Here is a 16,348-nt window from a genome sequence, read left to right as displayed (position 1 = left end):
ACCCTGATTCATAATTTGTTTGGGAACCCTGATTTAGAGGTTCTGATGTATCATTTATTCAGCTGTGTGTACAGGAATATTTGTAATGTACAATAAACATCCATTAGGCAAACTGGGAATTGTCATATTATTTACATATTGTTGTTTACATCAATGTTTTGATTCTTTCTTATAGTTCTAATTTGTAAATCGCTTTGTGTCTGTTAAATGATTACTGTAATTATAATGCAATGGAAACAGAATGTATTACAAAACTAGTCTTTTTTGGGTAACACTTAAGCATAATGGCCCATTAGTTCATGTATTCACTATCATTAACTAAGTATGAATAATCTTGTAAACTATTTATTAATCTTAGTTCAACATTATATAATAATAATAATGTTAAATTATTAAAATATAAAGTTAACACACTAGTCAGTTAACATGATCTAACGTTATTTAAGTAAAATAACATTATCTAACATTAACAAGCATGAATAAATACTGTAATAAATATATTACTAATAGTTTGTTATTTAATATATTTAATGTTATTAAATATACAAGACATTAACTAATGGACCATTATTTGTAAGTGTAACCTTTTTTGTTACACAAATGCTGCAAAGATTATACTTTTAAAAAACAAATATTTTGGTTTGTGAAAATTAGGCACTACTGCACAATTATGCAATGCAAAAATGTTCAAAACTTTAAAGGGTTGTAGAAAACATTTGATGGTTAAATCTGCATCAAACGAGGCTTATGAGTAAACAAGAAAGCAAGCGAATGAAAAGGATGTGAATTGGCAACGACAATTTTGAGAAAGCAATTGGAGCAAATGCTTTTTCAACTACCTAAAAGTGGTTGAAAGTAGACAGGCTTAAATCGTTTTAGACTCCTTTAACATCTATATTTAGCATTGTCCACTTGTGAATGGATGGATAAAAGTGCATTCATATACAGAGAGAAAAAAAAAAAAACTTTGTTAGAATTATTATATACCGTGTTACCTCATTGCATATACTGTAATATATGTTTAGTAATACTACTAAGCCCTAATTAAGAGCATAACATTACACAGGCTGACACACACACACACACACACACCTTCTGCTGTTCATCAGCCTCTCTCTTCTGCTGCACGATGACAACCAGATATTCCTCACACTGTTTCTGGAACTCGGCGACTTTCTTCTTGGCCTCCTCCAGCTCCACAGACATGGCCTCTACCTTAGTGCGTGTGTCATCAATCTTAAACAAGCCGTTCCTCAACTTCGACACCTGCTCTCCAAGCTCATCGCGCTTCTCAGACAACAGCCTGAGAAAGGAGAAAAGGTTTTCAGAATAAGTGCTTTGTTTTAGTTAGAGTAAGAGAGTTACAGTTACCAGACATGGAAACAGGGAAGTGTCTTGTTTTTTTAAATCTTAATGGCAAAAAAAACAAAAAAAACCAAAAGAACAATTGATTCCTACTTCTTGTATCCAGAAACGAGCTCCAGGTAGTTGGTTGGTGTGACGTAATTGTGTCTCTTCAGCTCTACTTTCATCCTGTGAGAGAACTGGGCCACAGACTGGTGCACGGTGACGAAGATACTGGCAACTTTAGTCTGGATCTGTGAAGCCACCAGAGAAATGATATGAAGTGGCAGCCTTGGTTTAAAACAAACCTTGCACAAGGTCACAATAGAAGTATGCTAAATTCAAACTAATCCTAAAACAGACTGAATCAAAAGTAGGCATGACCTCTCTCCAAGCAAATAATGAGTGTCTCAATGGAGAACTCCAATTCAAAGTGATCTGTAGTTCAAAAACACGGAGGAAAAAGCAACAGTGTATATGAACACCTCTCTCAAAGGAAACAGAAGATCTTCACTGAGATGAAGGATGAGAGAGTGAAAGACTCCTGATGAATCTTAACTTACCTCGATTTAATTAACCTAGGATTCTATAACAGCCACAAAAAGCAGAAGTGCCTCAAAAAGACTACAAATTAAAGCTCAAGGGAGAGTGTCACTGGTTTTATAAAAGCAAAATTCTAGGGTAAGAAGTAATATTTTAAGATGCACTCAAAAAATCATTCAAAGCGACATTTTTTTGATCAAAAACACAGTTAAGAATGTAAAATTACTGAAAAATACTTTCACAATGTAAAACGGCCTTTTCCTACTCATAAAGTATAAATACAAAAAAAAGTTTAATCCTGTTATGACAAATAATATCATTATTGATCAATATATCTTATCAACAGTGGTTTAAAGTAACATTACAAATACTCCAATTACTTTATTTGAGTAATATTTCTCAGGAATTGTAATTTACTACCTTGAGTACATTTTTATTGCTGTATCTGTACTTTTACTTTACTATTTTCCTTCAACCTGCAGTCAATAGTTTATTTATTTCTTGTCTATGGCGATTGGCTAAAGTAGAAAAATCACCTGCAATTCCTGTCCAATCATATCACACATAGAAAGTAAATCGCATCCTACTGAACAACCTTAAAACATGGGTGCTTTATAAATGCAGCAAACCTTTTAAAAGCATTAAAAATGTCCAAGAAAATGTTTAAAATCTTTGAACGCAATGACCCAGAGACTGTTTATAGACTGCATGTCACTGATGAGAAAATGAAGGATGTTGACTGTAAGATGACTGAAATCACCAAACAGCCTTAAACAATCACTAAATGGAACGAAGGAAGAATGGAAGGAAGGGACGAACGAACGAACGAACGAGTGAGTGGCTGAACATATGAAGGGAGGGAACAAATGAAAGAACAAATGAATGAAGGAAAAAATTAACTAACAAATAAATGTAGGAAGGAAGGAAGGAAGGACAGAACGAACAAACAATGGATGGAGGGAAGGAATGAACGAATGAACGAACGAACATATGCACTAACTGAATGCACTAAAGAATGTTACGTTTACACATCCCCACACAAACTGCATGGAAATGCATCAACTTTTCAAAGTTTAATACTCACTATGAACAAACAAACGAACGAACAAATGAACAAACGAACGAGTGAATGAAAGAACGAAGGAACAAACAAACGAGCAGTGTTATACTCACTACTCTTGAATACTTTTAAAATGGCTACATTTTGCTCTTACTTTGAATAATATTTACAACAGATGCTTTTACTCTTCTTGAACTACATTTTTGGACAAGTAATACTTTTACTTAAGTATGATTTTTCAGTACTCTTTTTACCACTGCTTATCAACATTGAAAACAGCAACACTGAACTAATCTCATCAATGTAAAAATAATCTTTTGCGTTTATTTAAATTATTTTCAGCAAATTCTGATCAATTTAATGTATCCTTGATGAATATATCATCCTTAAAAAACATAATAAAAGCTTTCCATCTTTCTTTTTTCTTTAATTTATTAATAATATTTATTATTAATATTAATATTATTAACATTGACATTGGTTATGACCAGCAAAATGCTAGTTACTATTTTTTTACTGGATACAATTTTATTCTAACTACAAACTGCACATTTCAACATAGCATTTTTTAAAACTAAACAATACATTTTCAGCAACATCCACACCACTAGGGGTCAGTATACATCAAAGATGACAGCCAGCACCAAGAACACAAAAATACAGAGTGGAAGAACTATAATGTCAATTTGTATGCAAAAACATGAAAGCGAGTTAGCATTTTAGCAGTTCTGGTTCTCTCGTCATAAAGTCAATGGATTTTTAAAATCGGATTTCGGTTAAATTGCTTAAATAAGGTTCATGGCTACCACAAACTTAAGATACTTTCAGGTTTTATTCTACGACATAAAACACATTGTTACATCACACTCTCGTTTTTTTTTTTTTTAATTGGTTACTCTTTTTTTTAAAAAGACAGTTGCTAAATGGGACTACATGCTATGTCGGAGACATTATACATCATCCAGATGAACTGGTCTAAATAACAGCCTGCTTGCGTTGGGCATTTGGATTTGTCTGATTTAAGTGTTTTCATAATTAGCATTTTATAGTTTGAATTATTTTTTAAAATTGGAAATTCATACTGTGTATAGACAATGCCTTTATTTGCAGAGACTGTCGCCTCATCAAGTTAAGTGGGCTAAATGCGATACGAAGGCACTGTAGTACGTTTATAGCCTAATGTTAGTTTTTAGCACTTCCGTTTGCATCCGAAAGTGATAAAAGTTTTTCATTTTCGTGTGAGGATTATTCGGTTGGACAAATGTGTAAGTGTAATAGACTGTTTAAACACAGAGTTGATTATTTGCAATCTTCAAAAAGCCTATATGGGAAAATCATATAGGGATTTTTTCGAAGGAACCAGTTTTATGCTAGCAGTCGATTGGCCTACAAGGTGATGTCATAGTTCCTTCACTATATCAAAGAGCATAGAATCACCAAGAGGCGACACTCAATTTGCAATTCATATTATAAGTCTGTAAAATAAACTATTAAAAGTGCTGATTGTGGTAGTAAGTGTTGTATTATTATCTTTCAAGTTGGATCTCAACAGCAATAAGATCCCATAAAATCCAATGGACAGCCGATCGCTTTCACTCCAAAATGGCGGAATCCCGGGCTGTTGCTGGGCGCTGCTGTTGCAATGGAACATTCTATTGAGTGTCGCCTCTTGGTCAGTCAAGCTCTTTGACTATATTGCACAATTCAACATTGCTTTTTTTAAACTAAACAATACATTTTCAGCTACCTCCACACCACTAGGGGTCAGTATACATTAAAGATAACAGCTAACACTAAGAACACAAATATATTGAGCGTGCCTTTAAAAGTGAACATTTCCTTGCATTTTTTATGCTGTGAAAAACCCTGACAGTATTTGTAAATGCAGTCTTTCGGTTTACATGTCTTACCCCATCATCGCTCCCAAGAGACAGTCCATCCAAACATCTTTCTGCCACTTCCAACAAAGCGTCGCGTGGCCATTCAGAAAACCAGTCTATTGTTGTGCAGTTGACCAGTGCTGGGTACTGACGAATACGATTCCTAAACAAACACACACAAATAAACAAACAGGCCTAACAAACCCATAAACCTTCCGTTATGTAGACAGTTCAAAATGGTTTGCATTGATTTGTCACCAAGACTAATATCACCCACGGTCCAATTATGCTTATTAAAGTCAGACCAGTGCCAGGCCAATCAGAGTGAGTGCTTGGATGATTTGACCTGTCATATTTAATGAGTCAGGGCCCTGCAGGTCACATTACGCACAACCGCCTTCTTCATGCAACGGCAGATGCAAATGAGTGATTAACAAGGACATTTCTATGCATGTTTCTATAGTGCTGCGCGTGTGACAGGCATAATTACAAAGCATGAATGTTTTTTGCCTGCCATCGTCTGGGGGGCCAGTGAGCAATGTACTGTGCCTACTTATCACTGCCTCTCTTTCTCTCTCTCTCTCTCTCTCTCTCTCTCTCTCTCTCTCTCTTTCTTCAGCTAATATTTACCTGTAGCTCTTCCTTTGTATTTGCATTGTCCTTTTTTATCATTATTGATTTGGCACAGTACAACTATAGTCTACAGGAGTGGATGTCAACTGCTTTGGCTATGGGACCAACAGTTATGTTGGTTGTTAATCTATGACCCAATCTTTCCTATTTTTTATTTATTTATTTATTTTTTAATTGACCAAATTCCATGTTTTCGCGTTCGCGTGGGTTTCCTCCGGGTGCTCCGGTTTCCTACACATTGTCCTAAGACAAGTGGTACAGGTGAATTGGGTAAGCTAAATTGTGAATGAGTGTGTATGGATGTTTCCCAGAGATGGGTTGCAGCTGGAAGGACATCCGCTGCGTAAAACATATGCTGGAAAAATTGGTGGTTCATTCCGCTGTGGCAACCCCTGATTAATAAAGGGACTAAGCCGAAAAGAAAATTAATGAATAACTGACCAAATTCCTTAAATAACTTGTAATATGTATATATTATTATTCATAATAAAAAAAAGTAATAAACTAATATACTTGATTTACAAATTTAAGTACATCCTTTAATATATGTGTATATTAAAACCAGTTATAATCAGTGGCGTAGCGGAAGGGCCCGCAGCGCGTGATTGGGGGCCCCACGTCATCGCAATCTGGCAACCGCAATAATTAAACTCTTTGGAACAACTGTGGTCGGAACCAAAGTTCACAGGTCTGTGTTCTCTGAACTCCTCTCAAGCGGTGGAATACTTCATTCTGATTGCTTGGCGCGTCATAGCTCATACCATAAAGTTGACTTGGTTTCAACTCTCCTCGACGCCCACACAGGAGAAGACGCACCGCGCTGTTCCTCGCCACCGGTTCTCATTAAAAATGAATAACTTCTGGCTACTTTGACGCTCTCGCCGCTTTCGTTTTTTTTTTTTTTCAGTTTATGAAGGCTTTGTAGCTCCACCCCGCCCCCTTTCCCGCTTCTTAGTTTGTGATCGCTCCTTAGTTTGTGATTGCTCTTCAGTTTGTGAAGGCTTCCCTGCGTTGTCGCTCCACCCCACCTCCCTTCCCCGCTCTTCAATTTGTGATCGCTTCCCCGCGTTGTCCTTAAGTGTTAAATGCTAACAATACGAGTTTTAATGCCATTTTACATGACATTAATTGCCATACTACCGAAAGCAGCAACAGATAGTTCATCTCTGATCTAGAAAACAAAAATGAACTTTAAAAAAAAAATTTGAAATTGAACTTTAGACTCAAACTAACACATACAGTATCTGTGATTCAGCATCTCCATTTAATAATGTTAAGAGGTTTAATATGTATTAAATAGCCACTGAATAAGCCTTACAGTTTCGTGAGTGAGTGTATATCCTGTGCTTCTGAATGACTGTGTTTACATTTCTGTCATGTTTTGTCTGCTGCAAACAGCCTTCTCACTGCAAATCTCATTACGTAGCATGTTGTTAGGACACAGGGTTACAATGTAATCTGTTCACCCAATGTTTAAATTCCTAATATTTATATTATTTGGTACCTAATAACCTCATGTGGAACTCTGAATCTGCGTCTCATATTGGTTTCTGCTTCAGTACACTGGAGGTCGCATTTTAATCACGGACGCATGCTTTGAGAGCCTTTTTGAATGAATGAATTAAATATGCGGTTTTCCAACAAGGTGCTGAAAATATAACCCGCTAAAGTGACAGTGGGTGGGTTAAAAGAATCAATACAAAGACACCGATTTTGTCACATAACACACATTTTCAAAGCAGAATATCTGACTTCAGAATTATTTTTCAGATAAACAATAATATTCACTGTTTATTAAATATCTGCAAACTCATTATGGTATTTTTATGTTTTATAAGAGTCAAAAACTTACACATAGCACCTTTAATAGCATTACAAAATTAGAAATATTAAAAATAGCAATTTTGAGGTTACAAAGCGAAGGTAAATAGTGTAAACCAGGGTTTTTCAAAGTCTAAGACAGTGTGCCTCCCTTTTGATACAACTTATCCATTGGCGCCCCCCTCCTCCCAAACACGCACACACACACACACACACACACACACACACACACACACACACACACACACACACACACACACACACACACACACACACACACATACACACACATATATATATATATATATAAAGACACAGACAGATGTCAGACTGTTAACTCACTTTTATCATCATTTGCATGAAAGTGCAATTATTTGCAGAGTAATAACAAGTATTTTAATATAACGTTTTTAAAACTAGGATGATGGTTCAATATGAATAGAACAGATCCAAGAACTGTCCATCCCAGTCAAAACAGTCGAAGTTTAGCGGGTCTCATGCTGTCTGTCATTAGCCAAAATATCTTGACAAACCACACATAAAGGTTGTGGTTTATCAGCTGGTCCTGTCCACGTAAATCCTAAACTCAAATACTGATCATCATATCATCGTCTTTTGGGTTTAAGCCCTGAACTCGATGGCTTTGAATCGGGGGGTCTCAGAAACCGATCCATTGTGTTAGCAGGCATATACCTGTATTGGCGGGCTTGCCAAACAGAAGCGAATTTACAGCTATGGCCTTCTGGGGAAAAAAGGTTTTCTTATTTTAGACGTATTTTTTTTTAGCTTTGTTTAATTAAAACGTTTCAATATAATAAAAAGTACATATAATAATTAAACTTAATAATTATATTTTTATTATATAATATTTTTTTCCGCGCCTCCCCTGACATGCTCTGGCGCCCCCCAGGGGAGGCGCGCCTCACACTTTGAAAACCCCTGGTGTAAACTGTTAATGTAATACCTTTATGTTAACAACATTAATGTTAATTTAAGATTAAATGTAATGCATGCATGCAAATCATTCAGAGCTGTACCACTTACAAAACTGCACTTCCTTGATAATTTCTTGACTTAGTAACTGACAGCAAAACTGCAAAGTCAAATGTTTCTAGCTTCTTTTTGAGCTTTATTAATAATTTAGTGATTCCAATTTGTCTGTATTTGCGCTTGCAATTGAAAAGTGCACGAGGGTGACTGATCAGGAAAGTTTTCATATGTAAAAGACTTTCAATGTCATAAAAACTAACGCAGTCAGCATTAGAAGAATGACACTGACCTCTTGCCTGACAATATATATAGTCTAACAGCAGATACACAGGCTTGAAATCTTTCAAAATCAGTTGCGAATCACACCAAACATGCCAAAACCCACTCAAAATGGTCCTGTGCGCTGCTGGTTGAGAAACACTGGAGTAGAGCTAACCTGCTACTGCTCTGGCAATAAAAACACACTGTTGTTCGTCATGCCAATAAAGCCCCTGAAGCTGAAATTGACTGAGACGCAGCAAGCTAAAAAAGGAAAGTAAACAGAGATCGAGACAGGGGAAGCCAAATTTGCTACATCGTTTATGAGGACGCTTGTGAGTTTACGACAGCACTTGGTAAGAGATTGCAGATGGAGGGCAGAGCTTTGTCTTCATGATGAGTGTGAAATGACAGAGGAAGTGAGGTGTACTCCTGCCATTTCCTCTAATTTCACAGAGTTGTATCTCTCATCCATTTTGAACTGGAGCACTGAGTCATAAGCGGCTATACTGTGTGCGGGTCTGTTCGGTTAAAGCGTATATTGACGCTCATTGTGAATCAAACCTACAGAGAGAGATCTTAAGCCATAACAAGCCACAGGATGGATCTCAAATGTTAGCATGCTAATCAAGGCTGACTCACTATGGGCGCATGTTAGATTATAAGTGGTAGGCGAGTATATGCACGCTATATTACAGTTGGCTATATTAAATCCACACACATGGGGTTTTGTAGAGACACTGAAAACTGAATTGAAGGTGGGATACAGTTCTGCTTTTTAATGTGATATTCATAGCACATAACGAGAAAAGCATGACTGCCTTTCCTATATAGTATGTCTCGAACTATACTTATTTTCAGCATTAATATCCACACATTATACATTTAAAAAAAACAACTTGATTATTTATTAACTTTATCATCAACCTAATAATGTATTCTTTTATGTAAATTGAATTATTAAAAAATGTTATATATTATAATATACATTTTTAGAAGTATTAGTAAAAAATGATTTATATTTCATTCTTTAGTTTTCTTTTCGGCTTAGTCCCTTATTAATCAGGGGTTGCCACAGCGGAATGAACTGCCAACTTACGCAGCATGTTTTACACAGTGGATGCTCTTCCAGCTGCAACTCAAATGGAAACACCCATACACTCTCATTCACACACATACACTACAGAGAATTTAGCTTACATAATTCATCTGTACCACATGTCTATGGACTGTGGGGGAAACTGGAGCAAACCGAAGATAACACAGGGAGAACAGACAAACTCCACACAGAAATGCCAACTGACCCAGTCGAGGCTCAAACCAGCAACCTTCTTGCTGTGTGGCGATTGTTCTACCCGCTGTGCCACCACGCTGCCTTATATTTCAGTAATTTATTCAATTTAGTCATTTATTGTAGTACAATGTATTTTAATGAATGTAATTTCATAACTAGGAGTGATCAGCTACAGTTGAAATAACAATAATAATCATAATATGTATAATAATAATATATATAATAATAATGTAATATTTAATATATTATAATATATAATTAAATATATAATATTTAATAATATATATAATAATAATGTATATAATAATATATATAATAATAATAATTAATATGACTATTATAGTTACTTATATTATTAGTGTAGTCACATTGATTGAAATACTAAAACAGTATGATCACAACCTCAATAAATCATCACTATTATTAAATTGATTATTATTTTCATTTAATTAAAGGTGCAGTAGGTGATCTGCCAGAATGCTAGCATTAGCATAATAGCTTAGAAACTTTACGTCCCTTCCCTGCTGTCCAAAGCCACGCCTCCTTAAGTCATGAACACGCAAACAGCGCTGATTAGATATAACACTAGATCAAGTCATTCACAAAACCCTATGGAGACACACACTTTATTAAGCATAAATGTTGACAGACCAGCTGGTGCAGGAATTATAGTACCCAAAAACTGGCTGTCACTGTTCAAAAATGAACAAATGTGTAAATATAAATCAAACTTTACCTCAGTAAAGCTGGTTAGGCGGAAAGGCGGTTTTGTTATTAAACTAAATACAAATTTGATCAGAAAAAAGGAGTGCTCAAAACAGAAATATGCTGTCATATTTTTACATTACACTTACTGTATGTTCCCAAGACAACTTTTCATTTTCAATTGTGCTCGCTCATCCTCGTACATCGCTTGTCATCTCCTTTTACACTTGAACAACTAAACGAATGCTCAGGTCTATTTACTTGACTATATTATCGATGCTACTCCATGAACTTGAAAATAGTCTTTGGCTGGAGGTTTTCAGGGGTTGAACAACACTTCCGTGCAAATGAACCCATTCATAAACAAGAACACACTTTGCTTGTTTTATACCTTATCCAGAATATAAAAATACATATAAATACATTTAGATCATTTACTTTAGTCATTACTGTTGGAAAGTGAAGAGACTTTCAACCAGCACAACAAAAAGCATTCACCTACTGCACCTTTAATTATGTATGACAACACAGTACTACTAATAATGACACTTTCAAAATATTGCAAAAAAATTAAATAATAATAAAAACGTAAGAAATATTACTACTCAATTAATACAAATGAAGTGTTAAACAAAAATAAGTATTGATTTTACAGATCAACAGTAAAATTATTACATTTGTTTTTTCTGGTACAGATCTAATTCATAAAGATTCAAAACAATCTCATGGAAATTCGTAACTTTTTGATTTAGTGGTATAAGTTTGTAGGATCTCATTCGTTCAATTTAGAACAATAGTACGTTTTCGTACAACTGACCATGTACGAATTTGTTTGAATTACCCACTAAGCTAAAAAAAATAACAACTAATAGTAATAATAAATAATAATAACCACTAAAAATAATAACTACAATAGTTACGCTTTTTCATGAGATCAAGCTGAAAGCAAAAATCACAGCAGCCTATAATTGAAATGCCTATTTTCTGATAAAGTGATGTTAAAATAAATATTTACTGAATTAAGCTGAATGATGGCACCATTGTCTCACAGCTTAATCAGATTCTGCAAAACAGACACTTTAATTAAACTGAATTGAGCTGAACTGAACTTATTTCAAACTGACGGACTAAACAATGAATATCTGACCTGAGCTAAATGACTATTTATGTTTCACAGCTAAATCATAGTTGTTTTTTTCATAGTTGAGCTATTTTCCTCTTGATCGCTGTGAAGCTGCTTTGACAATCTGTATTCTACCTAACAAAAGTCTTGTTGTCAATCACTATTGTAAAAGCAACAATTAATACCTCAACTTCTAGTTGACAGTGGCAGATTCAGAAGTAGATGAAGTAGATTCATCTGTTGAATTGTATCCCCATCATCACAAATACTACAGAAGACCTGTTGGTACCCACATGGACTCAAAATTCTCACAGAAATCAGTCGTTTGGTGAGGGAAATATAACAATTTGGGGTTACATTCAGTATGGGGCAGACGAGAGATCTGCAGAGTGGACAGCAACATCAACAGCCTGAGGCATCAAGACATTTGTTCAGCCCATTACATTACAAATGACAGGAGAGGGCAAATTCTTCATAGGATAGTGCTCCTTCTCATACTTCAGCCTCCAAATCAAAGTTCCTGAAAGCAAAGAGGGTCAAGTTGCTCCAGGATTGGCCAGCCCAGTCACCAGACATGAACATTATTGAGCATGTCTGGGGTAAGATAAAGAAGGAGGAAGATGAATTACAAACAATCTTGGTAAACTCTGGGAGTCCTACAAGAATGCTTTCTTTACCATTCCAGATGACTTTATTAATAAGTTATTTGAGTCATTGCAGAGATGTATGGATGCAGTCCTGCAAGCTCATGGGAGTCATACATAATATTAATTAATTAATTAATTTTTCCACTGCACCATGGCTTAATATTCTATACTGTACATTATTTCTGTTAGGTGACAAGACTTTTGTCTTAGCAAAGTTAGACCTTACTGTCCTAATTAATGAATTAAAAATTAAGGCATGATCATATTTTATTTTGGTAAAATAAACATACTTTCAGGGCATTTGTCTTTCACATAAGCCACTTCTAATAGCAAATGATCAACTAGAAATCAAGTGTGTGTCAGTATGTGTTGTTCATAAAACTTGGACAGACGGCAAGACTTTTGTCAGGTATAAACTCTACTGTATAAAGCGCTACAGAAATACAGGTGTTTTGATACTAATAGTTCCCTCTATTCTACTCTTGCACCATTTTTCATTGTATGTAAGACTGCAAATGCTTAGCAATATAAATGCTGTTTTATCATGCAAACAAAAAACAAAACACTAAAACAAAATTGCACCTGAAAGGATCTCCTACAGGGCTCATGCACAACACAATGTGCAGGTTGTTCCTGACGCGCTCTATCAGGTAGTTAAACATGGCGTCTGGTGTCTCCAGGATATTGTCCTTCCTGGCGGAGTCTGACAGAGCGCTCTGGATCTATACAAACAAAACACGCTGAAAACCTGCTCACATTGTCAAGCAGACATCGTCAAACACAAGCCTGCAGTCACGCGCATTAAAAATGTATACAAACGCACACACACCTCATCGAGCTCGTCTGCTTTATAGAGATTGGGCACCTCCCCAGAGCTCAAGATGTTGTTAATGTCTTCAAGGAAGGACTCGTCCACGATCTGTGTGTCATTAAACAGGAACACAGTGGGCTTGTTTTCCACTCCTGTCAGCCGATAGAGCTTTTTAATATCTGTACGGGGAGAAGAAATGTGTCAAATATTCCACCGAGGCCACATTAAACTGTGCTGCGAAGGCTACGATGTGCATAACATAATACATCTTTTGGTACCGAGCAATGGCGCAAGAGGTGTTATTTTTCAGCATTTGGAAACACAACATGCCACAGGACAAATTTTTAAAGCCTTTGTTATATATCAAAAGAGCATTTTATCCGAGATGTAAAATTGAAGGAATAACTCAGCCAGCTGTCTTACATTAGTTGGTCTTGAAATACTATTTAGCTAGGCTGAATGTTCAGATAATCCGTTAAATGAGCAGCAAAACAGGTTTAGATGCTGTTTTAGCAGGCTGTTTAAAGTCTGAGGGAACCGGAAGTTGCTGAGACTTTTATTTCAGTATGTTGATGTACCTCCAACTAAAATGGGGTAGGGGATGAGGCTTGCTTTTTGACATTCATTCCCTCATAGCAAATTAACGGTAGGAGAAACTGATGTCGTTCGAGAATGACAGGCACTCTAAATGCGGAAGCAAATGGTTAGACTTTGGTTGAAGATTACCTATGTTTTTTTTTTCCCAGTGGATTTTAGAGGAACTTGGACAGATTAATTGTCAATCTAAAGAACAACAATGTGCGCTAGCAAAATAAACACTACACATTTTGATTTCACATGGACTTTAGAGGGTTGTAAACTCCAGAATATCAATTCTGTCATGACTTTCACACCGTTATATCATATCAAACCCATAAGACTTTACTTTATCTACAAAGTACATATGAAAATATTTGTAACATTTTTTTTTTTAAATACATAATTGGTAATTGGATTAGCAAGTATCTGATATTTGGACTCTTTCTATGTAAAGTAAATTAGACTCTCAGTATCTATGTATTTTTAAAATAAGGCTTAACATTTGCCTGCAAGATATGCATTTGAGGTGAATAGCTTAATTATATCTTCAAATTGTGCTTATTTTTTATACATTTGGTTTATTTAGTCTAACTGTAGGCTTCAGTGTTTGCTAGTATGCTGTGGATTTGACCTCTTTAGCATTTCAGTATTCACTCCATGGTGCGTTATTTACAGAAATCATTTATGGGTTGAAAACACTGCACATCAAATCCTCCTCAAAGCTCTAATGATACCAGTATGATCAGCCACCAATCTGTGGTAAGGACTCTGATCTTTGGTTTATAATATGTCTTCCTAAAGTCAAGTTGAAGTCAAGTTGTGAACTACAGTTGTAAAAGTTGAGTCACAGCACATCAAATTTGAGACTTGAGTCTAAGTGAAGTCTTAAGATTCTGAGACTACAGCACTGCTGTATTGGTTCTTTGGCTTGAGGCAAGCGTACTTGAGCTTTTGAGACCAAATCTGAATGCTTAATGCATGATCAATGTTGATCTCTTATGAATGTTTTGAAGCATCAGTTTTGGGATGAAGAGACTTTCAAAGGAGGGAACAAATCTCTCAGATTTGATTCAAAATATTGCATTTGTGTACCAATTGTATTGCTTATGAATTCGGAATGACATGATGGTGAGTAAATGATTCATTTTTATTTGTTATTTCATAATTTTATGATCATTTCATAGTTTGTTCCTGTAGTTGCTGTCATACCATACAGTAATCTGCTATATGGACGTATTTGAACACATATAAATTATAGCTAATATACTTAAACACATATGCACATATTTGCAATTCCAGCAGTTGAAAAAAAAATATGTAAATGACCATTTTTGCAAAATATGTTGCATATAAATCCTAACATGGAGTAACATGTCATACAGTATATGCAACTTGCATATATTTCCATATATCACATTTCTATATACAGGGTTTATACACATTTTCACTACTAAAATTCTATGACTTATCCAGTACCTTCAAGTAACTTTTCTTGACCTAATGTTTCATGTAATATCCAGGTATATGTGGTAAATAAGAAAAACAATTATGCCCCAATATACCTGAACAAACAATTGAACCTTGTGTCACGACACCCATTTGTCGTTTACGACTCCCCACGAAACCCTACGTCAAAAAAATCATGCCGAAATCTTGACAAATTTGTGTAATCTGACTGGGGCTTTAGATAACGTTTTCACAGCACTAATAATGTGAGAGCATCTTTTTGGCCAAGGACAGAAAAAAGTAAAGACAACTAACCGATAGAGATATTTAATAAACTATTTTTTAAGAGGTCCTATTAAGGGTTTTTAAAAATGACCTTCCATGCAGTGTGTAACACAGCTCTGAGTGAATGAAAACATCCAGCTGAGGTTTAAATCTGAAAGTGCACCGTGTTTAAAACTGTTAATTCTTTTACAAAATAGTTTACAAAATTGTCTAATGTTTGTCCTTACTTTGGCCACCATCAGCTGTTCCTAAACACGTGGCGCGTTCAGTTTTTAAAATAGCTAAACTTTTTCCACTGTTGATCAATCAGTTTTAAATTTTTGACCAATTACAGGAGATTAACCACACACAAAGAAGGGGTTTTTGAACAGATGAATCGCTGAAAGAATCATATGGGAGTTGTAGGGATAATTTGGTAAAAATAACTACACATTATAAGGCAATGAAAGTGTTTTTTGACCTTACATGCATATCAGCCTGCTTTTAGAGACCCCCAAAACCAAAATATGACCTTTTATAATGCAAAATAGCGGCTCTTTAAAATTAAGTGATTCCAAAACTCCATGATGTTTCCAGGTTTTCCATGACTGTATAAACACTGTATATGGACACTACTGTATGTAGACCTTTGATAAAATGTAAAGTAGGTGTGGTAGCTTTGAATAAAATAATTCCCTAAAGGAAGGTATAAATGTAAACAGTGTGCAGAACTCACCCTCTCTGAACTCCTGTTTGCGGTACTGTTTGGTGACCTCCACCTGGAAAACCGTAAACCTACAGATGTAAGCAGCCAGTCTGGTTAAACTCTGCCTCCCTGAGCCACCGATGCCAACCAGCAACATGTTCCCTCTGAGCTGACTGATCACTCGCACCAAACGTGTGACTGCGGGGGCAGAAAGAGGGCGCTGTTTCCATCATCATAACAATAA

General features: G+C 35.6%; 1 protein-coding gene across 3 annotated transcripts in view; it reads right to left on the bottom strand.

Moving 5' to 3' along the window:
- The window catches only part of dnah2 (dynein, axonemal, heavy chain 2), a 304,998-nt gene that overhangs the window by 64,286 nt on the left and 224,364 nt on the right, over window positions 1-16,348 (bottom strand). For all 3 annotated transcript variants that reach the window (XR_015495540.1, XM_087260907.1, XM_087260908.1), the window contains 6 exons: window positions 16,135-16,302; window positions 13,128-13,288; window positions 12,881-13,020; window positions 4,858-4,990; window positions 1,459-1,598; window positions 1,093-1,303 (listed from right to left, as the gene is read on the bottom strand). Coding sequence is in view for 2 of the 3 variants with exons in the window: in XM_087260907.1 (XP_087117033.1) it covers window positions 1,093-1,303; window positions 1,459-1,598; window positions 4,858-4,990; window positions 12,881-13,020; window positions 13,128-13,288; window positions 16,135-16,302 (953 nt within the window). In the remaining variant the exon portion in view is untranslated. The remainder of the gene's footprint in view (window positions 1-1,092; window positions 1,304-1,458; window positions 1,599-4,857; window positions 4,991-12,880; window positions 13,021-13,127; window positions 13,289-16,134; window positions 16,303-16,348) is intronic.

This window comes from Danio rerio, chromosome 7, assembly GCF_052040795.2.
Source record: "Danio rerio strain M-AB ecotype USA chromosome 7, GRCz13ab, whole genome shotgun sequence".
Classification (NCBI taxonomy): domain Eukaryota; kingdom Metazoa; phylum Chordata; class Actinopteri; order Cypriniformes; family Danionidae; genus Danio; species Danio rerio.
The sequence above is the reverse complement of the archived record's forward strand: the minus strand, read 5'-3'. Positions and strand labels throughout refer to the sequence as shown.